The 15748-nt window shown below is 38.2% G+C and overlaps 1 protein-coding gene across 1 annotated transcript in view; it reads right to left on the bottom strand.

Moving 5' to 3' along the window:
- The window catches only part of CACUL1 (CDK2 associated cullin domain 1), an 85603-nt gene extending 71990 nt beyond the window's left edge, over nucleotides 1-13613 (bottom strand). Inside the window, exon 1 of the mRNA XM_012739142.3 lies at nucleotides 12922-13613. Coding sequence (XP_012594596.1) covers nucleotides 12922-13288 — 367 coding nt within the window. The 5' untranslated portion in view covers nucleotides 13289-13613. The remainder of the gene's footprint in view (nucleotides 1-12921) is intronic.
- Between the last annotated feature and the right edge of the window lie 2135 nt (nucleotides 13614-15748).

The following is a 15748-nucleotide window of genomic DNA, read 5'->3' as shown; positions in this document are numbered from 1 at the left end:
CCAGGAAAGTTTGAACCTTAAAGTAGCAGCATAAGGCAGATGCTGAGATGAATATCAGTATTAAGGAAACTAATATTGCCCTGCAAGACCCTGAGAAATTTAGGAATTAGGAGAGGATATAATAAATGTGGGTTTCAGGGAGAGTTGGAAATAGGTAGGAGGTAGGGGGTGGGGTGGAGATTAGTTCCAATAAAAAGAAAAGAGAAGGGTTATTCTGCAGAGAAACTGAGACCTCGATACACAGGAGGAGGTGAGAGGGTTTAAAGCACAAACGTGGTGGATTAAGTAAAAGTCAAAATAAGAAATGCTCAAACATTTAGCTCTGCTTCTTCTCTTTAATTCTAGAATGTCATCAGTCAGGAAAAATGTACTTTACTTCCTTCTCCACCTATCCATTCTACTATTCTTTCAGAATGGAAAATCCTTCTCTAAAGAAACTGAACAGTCCCAGAGAAAAGGGATTCACATACTAATATTTGGCAGTTCCTCAACAAAATAGCAGCTCTGCATCCAATCAGCCTAAACTGAAGCCCAACGCTTAAACTTGGCAAGGTCCCCTACAAACACAGAACTATCAATTAGCCTTTTTCAATTTAAATAGGAATAGACAGCTAAGGATCACCAAAGATATTACAGAAAGTTTCAGACAAAAGAGATAAAAACAAACAAATCTGAAAAGCTAAAAACAAAGATAATTCAGAGAATAGAAGAAAACTTTTTTCAAAACTATAGTTATCATCCTCAGAGAGATACAATAAACATTTTAAATGCTAGCTGGCACAGCGGCTCACACTGGTAATCCTAGCACTTAGGGAGGCCAGGACTTTGAGACCAGCCTGAGCAAGAATGAGACCCTAGCTCTATAAAAAACAGAAAACTTAGCCCAGCATGGTGGCACACACCTGTAGTCTCAGCTACTCAGAAGGCTGGGGCAGGAAGATCCCTTGAGCCCAAGAGTTTGAGGTTACAGCGAACTATGATGATGTATGTCACTGCACTCTAACCCAAGCAACAGAGACCCTGAATCAAAAAAATAAATAAATAAATAAAAACTAAAAAATGCTGTCATGAAAAAGTAGCACTCTAAATGCTCTTAAAGTTAAAAATATAGCCATTTTAAAAATCCAACATCAAGGAACTCTCCCAGAGCATTAAGAGAAAAGGAATATAGCAAAATATAGTTAACAGACTTAGAAAATCAAAACAGAAAATTCAACATTTGACTACCAATAATTCCAGGGAAAGAGAATAGAGCAAAGGTAAAGGAAGAGGAATACTGACACATTAATATAAGAAAACATTAATATAAGAATTTTCTCAGGAGGAAAAAATGTCACACACAAAAGAACAAGAATTAAAATGGCACCTGACTTCTCCATTGTAACAAGCAAACTTAAAATTAATGAAGCAACATTTCAAAAATTTCCCAGGAAAAAATTATCTTCAGTTAAGAATTCTATACCCAAACTATCAACTAAGTGTGAAAACAGCCATTTTTAGACTGGAAACTTTATCCACACATTCTTTCTCAGGAGACTACCAGAAGATATGTTCTACACACACACACACGAATTCACCAATATAAAGGAAGACATAAAGAAGCAATCATTCTAACTATCTGGGAAATCCCTGAGTGGCAACTATGCACTGATCCTAAAGAATAAATAGGAACAAGAGAACTAACAGCTTCACAGGCAGACAAAAACAAAAAACAAAAAAAACCTCGGCAATTCAAAACCATCAGTGACAGTTATTTGGTGAATCTAATGAAGTTGTTAAAAAGATTTAAGATTAAGTTCAATAAAAATTACGCAAGTACAAGCAATGCAAAAGCAAAGTACTTTGTGAAAGAAAATGTAATCTTGAGTACACTTTTGGCCCTCAGTGAATATCTGCACAGCTATAATGTAAATATGGCTTATTGATTAGACCAAAAATGGTGATACTAAAAGAACTGGAAAGGTGTGGTAAGTAGAGGTATAAGGGAACAAAATACTCATCTTAACAACAGAAAGTCAATAAATAATACAAAAGTGATAAATTAAGCAATAACTACATTAAAACACTGAAATGTGCGTATAAATACCAGAAGAAACAGTTAAATGAATCACAGCCAAACAGCAGACTTTGGGTAACAGGTCTAGGAATGGGAAGGAGTAGTGGAGGGAACCACTGATTTTCATCATGTATCTTTTCAAACCATTTTAGTTTTTACATTATAAACTTGTATTATTTTAATAAGAGCAAAGTTTTTTGCTGTCGTTGTCACTGACGTTCAAAGAGTTTGGTGAATCTCAAATCCTCAGAAACAGAAAAACAAATCTATTGAAGTTAAATTATTATTTCAGGATTTCCAATATTCTAAGACACAGGAAGGCAATGAGAAAGTTCAAGATTTACCAACTGTCTGTGTACCTCTTTATCTGAATGTTCCAGACACCTGAAAACAGAGAGAGAGACAGACAGACACACACACACACACACCCCTCCACTTCTTCCATATATGGGTCAAAGGCAGTGCCAGCTACCCAGTCATCCAAGCCAACAATCCTGAATCTTCATCCACACTCACCCTCCCTCAACTTTTGTAGACTCTAGTCTTTAAATATCTCTAAAATCTGAAACCTCCTCTCTTTCAAAGCTTTACTTAAGACTTCATCTCTTGTCTAGACTACAATAAATACAACCACCTAACGAGTATCTAAGCCTCTATTCTCTCCATCCAAATATAAATCAACACACAAGATAAATTTTACCAAATTGACTCCTTTAATACCCTTCAGTGGCTCCCAATCCTACAGAAGAAAATCCTTCCTCTAACATGGTGAGTCCTTCACTATCTAGCCCTTTCTATATATCCAGGTTTAATTTAATTTGTGCCACTCCCTCCTCACACTATGTTCCAAAAAATAATGTCAACTCTGGGGTTTTGGCACAGGCTGCCCCCCCACACACAAGGAAGTCTCTTCAAGTCTAGCTCCCTTTCCATGCCACCCCCACATACTCTTTCTATAACTTTACTATAGCATTTAATCATAATGTATCATAATTATCTGTCTTCCATCATCTTCCAAATTAAACTATGTCTCATTCATTACCAGAGGCTAAAATAATACTTTGGCATACAATAAATAAATAAATAGGTATTGAATAAAATATCATTCAGATGTCTAATTAGCACAACTGCAACTACATATTACAGATCTATGCAACTCTATCTATAAAGGTTAACAGCCCAATGTCTGAAAGTGTAGGAGGAAAAATAGCCAGTTTGCCTCACTAAGACATACTATTAAAGGACATCAACAATAAATTTTTATATAGTTTAACAGTTTACAGTTTAACAGTTTACCACATGATCACCTATAGTATACACAGTTATAGTTTATATAAGATGTAAACAGTATTCATTTTCTTTTGCAATTTGGGACTGGGCCTTAAGTAAATATTAAAATGGCTTTCTCTTACCATTTCACCAATGTCAATTTGCACAATACGTGTCAAAAAATGGCAAGACAAGATCCACAACAAGATCCTGACGTTCAGCCAATGGGTCAGTGTCACAGTGATGCTTGCTGCAGCACAACTCCACTGAGATGGAAGAAATGCCGAACCACCCCACAGATGCTGCAAACAGTGCATGTTTTAAGACTTGAATACATTAACTGATCCACTTGTAAAGCAAACAACCTTTGTGCAAACAGGCAGATAGGACCTGATCAATTTAAAGGCAACTTTATTTAGGATTTAATAAAATTAGTTAACACTTTTATTCAATTACAAAGTCAATTTTAACACATTTTTGAACCAGTTAATTTTTAAAAATAGAATAACTTCACTGAGACCCCTTTAAAATACTGTGAAGCTTTTATTCACCTAGAGGAGAGCACCTTGGTGCACTGGGCTGAGTTAGTCTCCTCAGATCATGGCACATTATCATCAGTCAGTGCAAGATCCTCCACTCATTCATTGCCTTTTATCTTCATACCCTCAGTCCCACATGCCCCCTTCCCCAACACATCCAGGGAACCACTATATTCATTTAATGTATTTGGAATAGGAGCAGACAGTGTAATAACAAGTGATCTAACATATGTGTAACTGTGTTGGGGGGGGAGGTTTTCTTTTCTTTCTGAAAAGAAAATAATGAATGATAATTTTCCAAATTTGACAAATTCTAAAACCCCACAAATCCAAGAAGCTTAATAAACACCAAAAAGGATAAACATAAACACCCATACCCCAAGGAACATCAAAATCAAAACAATGAAAACTTAAGACAAAGTGAAAATCTTAAATGTGACCCCCCCTAAGGATACATTATATAAAGAACAAAGCTAAGACTATTCAGACATTTATTGTAAAAATAAATAAGTAAATAAAAACAAAGGTCAGAAGACAATGGAAATACATCTTTAAAGTTGACAGAGGAAAAAAAAATGTGTATCTAGAATTCTATATCCAGCAAAAATATCCTTAGAAAATGAAGGCAAAATAGACTTCTACAGACAAACAAAAGCTAAATAAACTCAAGGCCAACAGAACTGCACTATAAGAAATACTAAAAGAAATTCTTAAGATGGAAGAAAAATAAGAGATGGAAACTTCAATCTACACAAAGGAAAGAATGACAGAAATGGCAACAAAAAGACCAGTTTTTGATTATATAAAAGATAAATTTCACACACTATGATTCCATTCATATGAAGTATCTAAAATAGACAGAAAATAAGACTGGTGGCTGCCAGGAGTGGGGGTGGGGGAATGATTGGGGACTAATTGCTTAATGGGTATGAGATCTTATTTTGGGGTAATGAAAATGTTTTAGAACTAGTAGAGGAATAGTTACACAACACTGTGAATTAAATGCCACTGAACTGTTCACTTTAAAATAGTTCATTTTGTGTTACGTGAATTTCATTTCAATTTTTTAAAAAGATAAATGATTGTTTTAAGCAAAATTAATAGTGTTTTGGGGGCTTATGACATATTTAGAAGTATAATGTATGACAGCAATGTATGATAACGATAGCATAAAGGACAGGAGGGAAGAAATAATAGTATGCTGCTATTCGATTTTTACATTGCATATGAAGTGGTTTAATATTATTTGAAGGTAGACTATTATAAGTTAAATTTTCATATTGTAAATCCTAAAGTAACCACTAAAGAGCAAAAAAAAAAAGCATGCTAATAAGACAAACTGTATACAAAACTGAATCATAAATATTATCAAAAAGACAGGAAAAAAGGAAATTTTTTAAAAGAAGAATGGATGGACAAAGAGAAAACAAATAGCAAGACAACAGATTTAAACCCTACATTAAACATAAAGGGTCTAATCACATCAATTAAAAAGCAGAGATTCTCAGACTTATTTAAAAAACACAAGATCCAACAACTATATGCTGTCTACAAGAAATACATTTTAATTACACAAATAGGTTAAAAATAAAATGATGGTAAAAAAATATATCATGCAAACAAATAATCCTAAAAAACGTGGAATAAATATCAGAAAAAAAACAGTCTTTAAGCATAAGAAATACTACCAAGGATAAACATTCCATCATGAAAAAACAGCCAACTCATCAAGAAAATATAACAACCCTAAATATAATGCACCAAGTAACAGATTAATGGAACAAAATTGATACCCATATATATATATGGTCAATTATTTTTTGACAAAGTTTAAAGTAACTCAGTAAGGACAGTCTTTTCAACAAACAGTACTGACACAATTGGACATCTATATGGAAAAAAGGAGCCACAATCCTTACCTCACACTGTACACAGATATCAACTCATAATTCAGGTCTAAATATAAAAGCTAAAACCATAAAAATTCTAGAAGAAAATACAGGAAAAAAAATCTTGCTGGGTACATGAATATTAATATTTCTTAGGATATAAAAAACAGAAACCAGAGAAGAAAAAACTGACAAATTAGTCATCATCAAAATTAAAAACATCTGTTTCCCAGAAGATATTGTTTTAAAAAAAGCCACAAAGAGAAAACATTCGTAATACATATTATCTGACAAACCATGTTTCCAAAATTTATTAATGAAAGACTGACAATACCAAGAATGTAGAACCTAGCCAGTACAAGTATCAGTATGTGGATGCTGGAGCTGTTATATACTGCTGGTAGGAATATATAATGGTACAACTACCTAGAAAACATCTTGGCAGTTTCCCATAAAGTTAAACATATAAATAATATATGACCAAGGAATCTCACCTATATGAAGACCTATGTCTATACAAAATCTTGCACATGTCTGTTCACAGCAGCTTTATTCATAATAACCAAAACCAGAGGCAATTCAAATGATCACTGATAGATGAAAAGATAAACGCCATGTGGTATATTAAAAAAAAGACTATGACTCTATTACCCAGCCAGTAGAAGGAAAAAATAACTGACACATGCAAAAACATGGAAGACTATCAAAAACAGGGTAATAGGAAAGAACCCTGGTACAGTACAACATAGACTGTATAATTCCATCTATATGAAATCCTACAGAGACAGAGAGCAGAACAGTGGCTACCTGGGGCTAGGGGCAGGGTTACTGACTGCAGTGTGATGTAGGAAAGTATTTTAGAGTGATGGAAATGTTCCATTTCTTGATTGTTGTGGTTAACTGTTAGAGAGAGAGTCCTCCTTGGGCCTCATGCACTCCTGCATGTCTTCCTGAGTGTGCCAGGAATGCAAGGCTGTGACCAACTGCTCTTGAACCTGGGCCATTCCGCACCTGGTAACTTTGAAAGATGTGGTAGTACTCACCCTGGACAAAGAGCAGGCTTGCTTACTGTTTTCTATAAATGCAGGGTATTTCTCAAGTTTGATATTCTTCAGCTACAAAACGAACCCACTGATAAAGCATCCATCTTGGCCTTGGGACTTGGGAAGGAAAATCTATCCAAATAATGATGATGTTCATGCTGTGTACTGTGCTATGTTCCTTTGTCTCTGACCCAGGAGTCTCCTGGCTTCCACTGGCAACCAGTAATACAAGTTGATCGACCCAAATCCAAAACCTGAAATCCAAAATGCTCCAAAATCAGAAACAGTTTGAGCACCAACACGATGATCAAAGAAAACGTTCAATGGAGCATTTCAGATTTGGGATGTTCAACCAGTAAGTATAATACAAGTATTCTAAAATCCAAAATCTGAAACAAAAGTCCCAAGCATTTCAGATAAGGAATACTCAATATATAATAGTAATAGGCTAGCTTTTTGCCTACAAGTAGGGTAAAATCAAATCCCAAATAAGACAGTTATATGGGTTAAAAAATCAAACTACACACCTAACATTGGTACACTTTATTGAACATAAATGGAGGGAGGAGAAAAGGTGTAGAAGGAAGGAAATTAACAAGGAAGAAAAAAAAGGAGGAAAAGGAAGAAAAGCTAGAGGAGGAGAGAGGGAACAGGAGGAGGAGGTCTAGGACAAGAGAAATTCCTTAGTATGTGGAGGAAAGAACCTAGACTAGAAGATAGAAATGTTTAGAGTGGATTTATCAGCAAGGCATGATGGTTAACGCCTGTAATGCTAACACTTTGGAAGGCTGTGGCAGGAGAATCACTTGAAGCCAGGAGTTCAAGACCAACATGGGCAACATAGCAAGGCCTTATGAAAATAAGGGAATTGGCCACATGAGGTGATGCATACCTGTAGTCCCAGCTACTTGGGAGGCTGAGGCAGGAGGATCACTTGAGTTGGAAGTGATACTAGGAGTTGGAAGCTGCAGTGAATTTATCATGCCACTGCACACTAGCCTGGGTGACACAGCAAGACCGTCTCTTTAAAAAAGTAATTAAAAAAAAAAAAGTGTATTTATCATATACTAACTCTCTCTTTCTCTCTCTCTCTCTCTCTCTCTCTCTCTCTCTCTCTCTCTCTCTCTCACACACACACACACACACACACACACACCCTCAATTGTGCTCTGAGAAGGTCTCTTACCAAGTAATTGAGAAATATATTGGTGAGGGATGCACTAATATCCTTAGAAAATGCTGTAGAGATTGTCCTTTGCAGTTCTGGGTTAAAGAAGGACAATACTGCCATTAAAAGGGGCTCTCTGCTTTCAATAGGATAGTTCAATTTCCAAAGTGACAAAGAATAAGTAGAAACAACTCTCAGATATAAAGTGGAAATGATGATTATAATAGGCACCTCAGGGGCCTATGGACATCATGTGATAAATAGTGCTTTGGCCTCAATCCATCTCACAGTGGGGCCAGTGGGGCGCCATGGTCACACCCTGATATTTCCCCAGTACCTGAACACAAGCTAATGGCTCCCTTACCTATGAAGTCAGGACTGTCAGTGAGGGAAGGACCAAGTGGAATCCCCTAGGTGTGCCCCCTTCCTACCAAAATCATAAACACAAAGCAACAAACACCACATCCTTGTAGAAACTACAGAAAACACTACCAACTTCAAAGACTTAAAAGATAGGAATGGTGATTGTTACAACATTTTGATTTCACTAGCCTATTTGGCCAGAGCAAATGGACCCAGATATGGGTCCATTCTCTGAGGAGAATGACTGTGGATTACAGTAAATTACATCCAGTGATGACTCCAATCTTAGTTGCTGCTGCTCCAGATATGGTCTCTTCACTGGGACAAACTAACACCAGCCCTCACATTTACCGTGTTTACCCGAAAATAAGACAGGATCTTATCTTTATTTTTCCTCAAGAAGATACCCTAGGGCTTATTTTCAGAGGATATGTTATTTTTTTTAAGTACGGTACAACAATCTACATTTATTCAAATATAGTTAAGTCGTCTTCTTCTGGAACATCATAACTCTCCAAACCCTGAATTCCACCCTGAATTTCTTGCAACTCTATTTCCTTTAAAACCATTGGCCCCAATCTCTCATGTTGAGCAATAGAGCTCTCAAGGGGCAAATGAGAAGGGCTGCTCCTCTTCTTTACCGCTCCGAGACGAAATGCATGGGTTGTGCAGATACGCTGCATAGCCACACCATCACTAGGTCTTATTTTCAGGGTAGGGCTTATATTGCGTAAATGCTTAGAAATCCTGCTAGGGCTTATTTTATGGGTAGGTCTTATTTTCGGGGAAACACAGTAGTATGTATCAACCAAGCTAACAAATGCTTTTTTGTCCTGTCATAGCTCAGGGCCATATCAACACTCCATCTATCTTTCATTCATTATCTGGTCCACAGAGGTTTGGGGGATCTCAATATCTCACAAGTCCACTAACTACACTGTTACTCCCACCAGCAAGTTTGAGTTTTACTATAGCTCCATATCCCCACCTATACTTGGCACTATTACATTACACCTTTCTAATTTTTGTCAACCTAATAGGTGAAAAAAGATATTCCACTGTTTTAATTTGCATGTCTCTGGTTATTAATAATTTCCTCTCTTTTTATTCTTGTCAGATTTCCTATTCTGTAAACTACTTATGAATACCCCTTATCTATTTTTCTGCAGAGATTGTTGCTCTCTTATTGTTGATGAATAGTCATCTCTTGTCTAATCAGGTAATAATCTCTTGTCAATTTCAGGCCTGGTAAATATCTTCCTTTTTCTTTCATCTGTCCTTTGCTAAATAAAAATCCTTAATTTTTATATAATTAAAATCATTTTCACCTTTACAAGCTTTTAAAGCTTTAATAAGTCCTTCCCTGTCTCTAGAGAAAGAGGTTCCTTAACATTTTCTATTAACTTGATAGTTCCTCTTTTCACATTTAGGTCTTTAATTCATTCAGAGTCCAGCCTGTATATGGTGTTAAATTTGTTTTTTCTCCATATAATGAGCCACTCTCCCTAACAACATGACTCCTTTCTCCGGTGACTTATGATGACACCTTTATCTTTCATTTTATATAGAGACAGGGTCTTGCTATATTGCCCAGGCTGGTCTTGAACTTCTATGCTCAAGTGATCCTCCCTCCTCGGCCTCCCAAGTAGCTGGAATTACAGCCACCGTGCCCAGCTCAACCACCTTTATCTTAAGTTCCCAAATATACACATATAGGTAAGTCTCTGCCCTCTATTTTGTCCCTTGGTCTACTTTTCTATTCTTGTACTTATACCAGTTTTTATTACCACAGCCTTGAAATATTATCTTAACATCTGATAAGGCAAGCCTCCCCTGCAAAAAAATAAATCTTTAAGATTGATTTAGTTACAAACTTTATTCCACCCACCATATAAATTTTAGATATAGAGTATAGAATTTGGCAAACAAACCAAAATGTAATTTTCATGGCATTTAAATTTAATTTATGGATTAAAACAGAAAACTGACATTCTTATGATAATAATTTAATCCAAGAGCATGGCAAATTGCACCATTTATTTAGATCATCTTCTAGTTTCTTTTTAAAGTTTTCTCCTTAAAGGTAATGTGTAATCTTGGGTTAATTTCTAGAGATTTTATAGTTTTGTTACTATTATTGTATACATTTACTATATACATAATAAAGGTGATTACCTTTATTAGTTGTTTATCACTAGTTTAGTAAATGCTATCAATTTTTGTAAGTTGATCTTAATCCAGCAATTCTGTGACACTCTTAATAGTTTTAACAATTTTTCTCTTGATTCTAATGTTTCACCTAGGTAATTTATCTGCAAATGAGTTTTATCACTTCTCTTATTGTTCCTCCCTTAGAGTGGTAGCCAGGACCCTTCTTCTTACCATATTAAACAGCAGTAGTGATGGGAACATCCTTATCTTGTTACCAATCTTAAAGTGAATGTATCGAAAATTTCTCCACTAAGTATTATTACTTACTGAAGGGTTTGGTAATGACCTTTATCTAGTTATCTTGTACTCCTAGCTTGCTGAGAGTTTTTATCATAAATAGGTACTGTATCTTATTGAATGCTTTTATGGCACCAATTGAGATAATCATGATTTTTCTCCTTTAGTCTATTAATGAGATAAATTCCATTAATAAATAAATAAATGTTGAACCATGCTTAAATTCTAGACTAACTGTGGACCATGATTCTTCAACACACTGTTGGAGTTGATGAGCTAATATTTTGTGTAGGATTTTCATTTCTATGCTAACAAATGAAACAGACCAGTAATTTTCTCTTTTTAGATTGTCTGTACCTAGTTTTAGAATCATGATTTCATTAACCTTATAAAATGAGCTTCGTATTTATCTCCACCCCCATTTTCCATAACTTGTAAAAAGGAATTAAGTGTTAAAATTTGATGGAAGTCACTTATCTGGATCAAGAGTTTTTAAAAGTGGAGGTCTTTACTACTTCGGTTTATCAGTCAATGCAAGCTATATCTATTTCTTATGATATCAATTTTCAGTTAATAGTTTTTTAAGAATTATACATTTCATATAGGCTTTCAAATGTATTAATCTATAGTTTTTCATAACATTCTTTAATAATCTAGAGTTATTTTCCATTTTTCATTTATTTTATTTGCATCTTTTTGATCTTATCAGAGGTCTGTCTAGCTTATAAACCTTTTCAAAGAACAATCTTTTGGTTTGGCAAATTCTTCTTTTGTTCTCAATTTCACTGATTTCTGCTCTTAACTTTAGCCTGTATTTTGAACTCTTCAAATGAACTTTAAGCACTAAAGCAAGCTTCCTTCAGCATTTAGTTAAGTCACCCAGCCACTTTGTACAACATCTGGTTTCACCCGCACAGCATTCAACATGCAAACTATACAATATAAACGTTATTCCCATGTTTGCATAATAGGAGAAAGAAATCATATACAAATCTTACCAATCACACCTACATATCTAGCGCAGCATCAAATAAGGCAAATAAGATTAAGTGCTATTCCCCCACACACAAACACACACAAAAAAATTAGTGTAAATTGTGACTTTATATCTTTACCAAGGCAAATATTTTCTCTGCACAGCTAATTGGACACTTAACTGGTAAAGCTTGATAAAATTAGTAGCTAGAAACGAAATCTCCAGTTGCTTTACCAGATGCCATTCAAAACTTGCAGTTAATAATAGGAGAGAAAAACCTGGCTGTGACAGTCACATTCATTTTCACCACCCCACCAGCAAAAAAAAAAAAAAAAAAAAAAAAAAACCACTGAAAGCAAAAGCACATTTTTTTCCCTAGGTATAGAAGCATACATACATCATGGTTGGAGGGAATTTCAGATTACAGATTTTGGTCTTAAATCTTTCCACCTGCAATTGAGCGTTAACGGAGGTCACTAACACAACAAAGTTCAACGTGCAAAAGAATCTTGGGTTTGGACATGTGCTGAATGGCTTATTCTTACCAGTGTATGCTCCGAAAAGTGATTTTATGCATTACCTTCAAAACGTCGCAGCTGCTGCCACTGCACTGGAAAGCAACTAGCACATTTCCCTAGCAGAATGCAAAGGTGTACACAAAAGAGAAAGAACAAGGTGTAGATATGGGTCAACTTTCAAATTCCTGACTTATTTAAGACAGACTGGCTAAAACCACAAGAACACAAGTTGCCAGATTTCTTTTCTCTCTGGCTGCAAAAAAAAAAAAAAAACACTGAAGGCCATTTCCTAACGAAACTCAGGCAGCCTTACTTTTCCTCTCAGCTTTAAGGGCGAAACTTTAAGGGGAGGTAGATGAGAAAAGAGCTTCCTAATGTTCAGACAGCCAGTTGTGATAAGAATCGAGTTTGTAGGGGAACTTGGGACTGCGTGCGTACCAGGCTTCCTCTCTAGGCCAGGTAATACAAGAAGCCAGGGCCGCTTAGGCGCTGGCCGCGGACACCAAACGAGGGGGGAGGTGGGGCGGGAAGAGAAGAGGAGAAGAGACCCAGGCCTGAAACAAAGGAAGCCAGGCTGCTCCAAGAGGGGGTGGATTCGGAGTCCGAGTGGGGAGGAGAAAAGCCAAGGCTGCTAGGGAAAGGCTGGACTCACAGAACTTGGAGGTGGAGGTGTTGATGTTGATGGTGGAGCTGGCGGTGGGGGCGGGGGCCGCCTTGGCCACTGCTGCGGCCGCGTCGCAGCTCTTCAACATCATGATCACCCCATTGGCCTCCGGCGGTGGCGGCGGCCCCATCGGGAGCCCCTCCTTGGGGCCCTTCCTGTCCACGGAGACCGCGGGCACCGCCAGCAGCTGCCCCCCCGGAGGCTCCCGGGCAGTGGCTGCAATCGACGAGGGGGGCGGCGGAGGTGGTGGGGGCTGCCGGAAACCGTCCACGGCGGCCTCCCAGTTGTTGTGGTTCTGGTCGTCCATCATCGCCTCGTAGCTGCCCCCCTCCTCTTCTTCCATGCTTTCCTCCATCCTGCTGGCCCCCGGCACCCGCCCGCTTCACAGGCACCTGCCGCCCCTCTCAACCCCGGGCCAGGGGGCACCGCTGCCTCCACAAGCTCACATCGCCAGGCACCGGAACAAGCGCAGCGGAGACGACAGCGGCGCGGCGGCTCCCTTAATCTCGGTGGAGCTGACTCGCTCGGAGACACAGCTGACGGCGGTAGGCGCTCCGGGGCTAGCGTCTGGGAGAGGCAGCCGTAAAGCAGCGGCGTCCCTCACGACATTTTACAGCGGCTTCCAACAGGCAATTGGAAAGGGCTGCTGGGGGAGCGGCCAGGAGGACACGTGGTGTGAGAGACCAGCCGCGAGAAAGCAGATCGAAAAGGGGCGGGAGCTGCGAGTCAGCCCCACGCAATGGGGAAGAGGTTCGTCCCGCCTCGGCCGGGCGTTGAGAGGTGTGGCGCGATGGGTCGGGACTGGCATTCTTCGGCCCCGCCCCCTTGCCCGGCCTCACGTGATAAAGGAGTTTGGTTTGCGCACGCGCATTCGCATTCGCAGTCTAGTTACCAAGACGACAAGGAGCCGGTCAGCTGCTGAAGATGCGCTCAAAGCCGGGTTTGGCGCTAGCTGTGGCACTGGCCCTTTTTTCAGAGGTGTTTTTCTCGCTCTCCCCTGGCCTACCGGGCCTGCTCACCTCTGAGTGCCTTACAGGCCTGGCCTTTGCTTGGGACAGAGATATATATAGGACCCAGGGTCGCAGATGTAAACGGGTGGGACAGCCTTGAGCAGCCTTTGGTCGGATTGCTCCTGGGCCAGGTCCTCAGCGCCCAGGTTCTCACCCAAACCTTCCGAGAATAAAAACTGAATCACACTTAACAGGGTGGTGGAGAAAATAAATGCGTTTGCGATATTCGTGGGTGTTTTTAAAGTTCCATAACTCCTCCACACACTGAGGCCAGAAACGCAGCTTTTTCAAAAATGCCAAGCTTCCTGCACTGTTTCACAAATCTAACTACAAATTGGAGGTTGTGAGGACCAAAGAAGAAAATTGTGCATTCTGTTATAATTTCCTTCATTCTTCAGAGTTAATTTGCATTCTCAAATTATAGCAATACTAGTATTACTAGTATATCATATGAAAATATAATTGTTTATTGTGGAGGTTTTTCTAGCTACTGGTGATAAGCTGTCTAGAAAAACCCTCTGTTACATTTAAGTCAGCAGATAATGAATCTTTATTTCCACAAGGTATGTAATTAGTGTGAAGTAAAGAATCACTTCAGAAATTGTTACCTCTCATGCACTTCAATACCCACATTCGTTTCAGCTTCTCTACATACACTTTCCCAATATATTCTGCATTATATTTGATGGAACATTTTCACCAGTCACTTGCAATGATTCGATTTTAGACAATGCTGCCGCATTTTAATCAATGACGTACATTTTTTGAATCAACATGTTTTTAATTCTCTGGCCCTTCAATGTTGGGGATGTGAAAAAGATTTTTTTTTAAGTAAAACAGAATTAAGTGATATGGTAAGGGGAAAAACAAAACCTTAGCATTCCACACGTGGCAAATGAAGAAGGAAGACAAATTATATCTTTTTCAGACAAACAACTAATAGTTTGTCACCAACAGACTTTCTAAGTAGATAGGTGGTGGGGTGTAACTGGAGATAGGAAAGGGTCTCTACACAATAGAAGATCCAATACACAGGGAAGATGCGGGAGTCATAAACATGTCTAATGACATGGCTACAAAATGTATGAAGCATAAATTGACAGAAGAACAAGAAGGAGAAATCCACCATCAGAATAGGTGATTTTTCACATTATCTCTCTAATTGCAATGAGTTGCTTGAGCCCCCCCCCCCAAGATATGTCCATGTCCTAATCCCTGGAACATGTGAATGTGCCCTTATTTGGAAAAAAAAAAAAAAAAGATGTTTGCAGATGTAATTAAAGGTATTGAAATGAGGAGATCATCCTGGATTATGGGATGGGCCATAAATCCAATGACAAGTATACTTAGAAAGGCAAAGGAAATTTGGGACAAGCAGAAGACACAGAGGAGGAGGTAATGTGACCAAAAAAGCAGAGATTGGAGTGATGCAGCCATAGCCAAGGAATGCTGACAGCCACTCAAAGCTGGAAGAGGCAAAGAATGAATTCTCTTGAGCCTCCAAAGGGAGTGTGACCCTACCGACACACTTATTTCAGACCTTTAGCTCCCAGAATTGTGAGAATATGCATCTGTTGTTTTAAGCCACCCATTTGTGATAATTTGTTACAGCAGCTAGTTATAGGAAATCAATGTATAGATCAAGGGAACCAAAAAATCTTTAAGGGACTAGAAGAGTTGAATAACACAATTACCAAGCTTAATCTAATAAATGTATATACAACAGTGTCTCAGCAGCTGCAAAATACACATTCCTGTCAAGAAACATTCAAAAAAATTGAACATACTGGGCAAACCATTAAGTC

The sequence above is a fragment of the Microcebus murinus genome, chromosome 14 (assembly GCF_040939455.1).
Source record: "Microcebus murinus isolate Inina chromosome 14, M.murinus_Inina_mat1.0, whole genome shotgun sequence".
In the NCBI taxonomy this organism is placed as follows: Eukaryota; Metazoa; Chordata; class Mammalia; order Primates; family Cheirogaleidae; genus Microcebus; species Microcebus murinus.
Note: the sequence above shows the minus strand (reverse complement) of the source record. Positions and strands in the feature narration are given on the sequence as shown.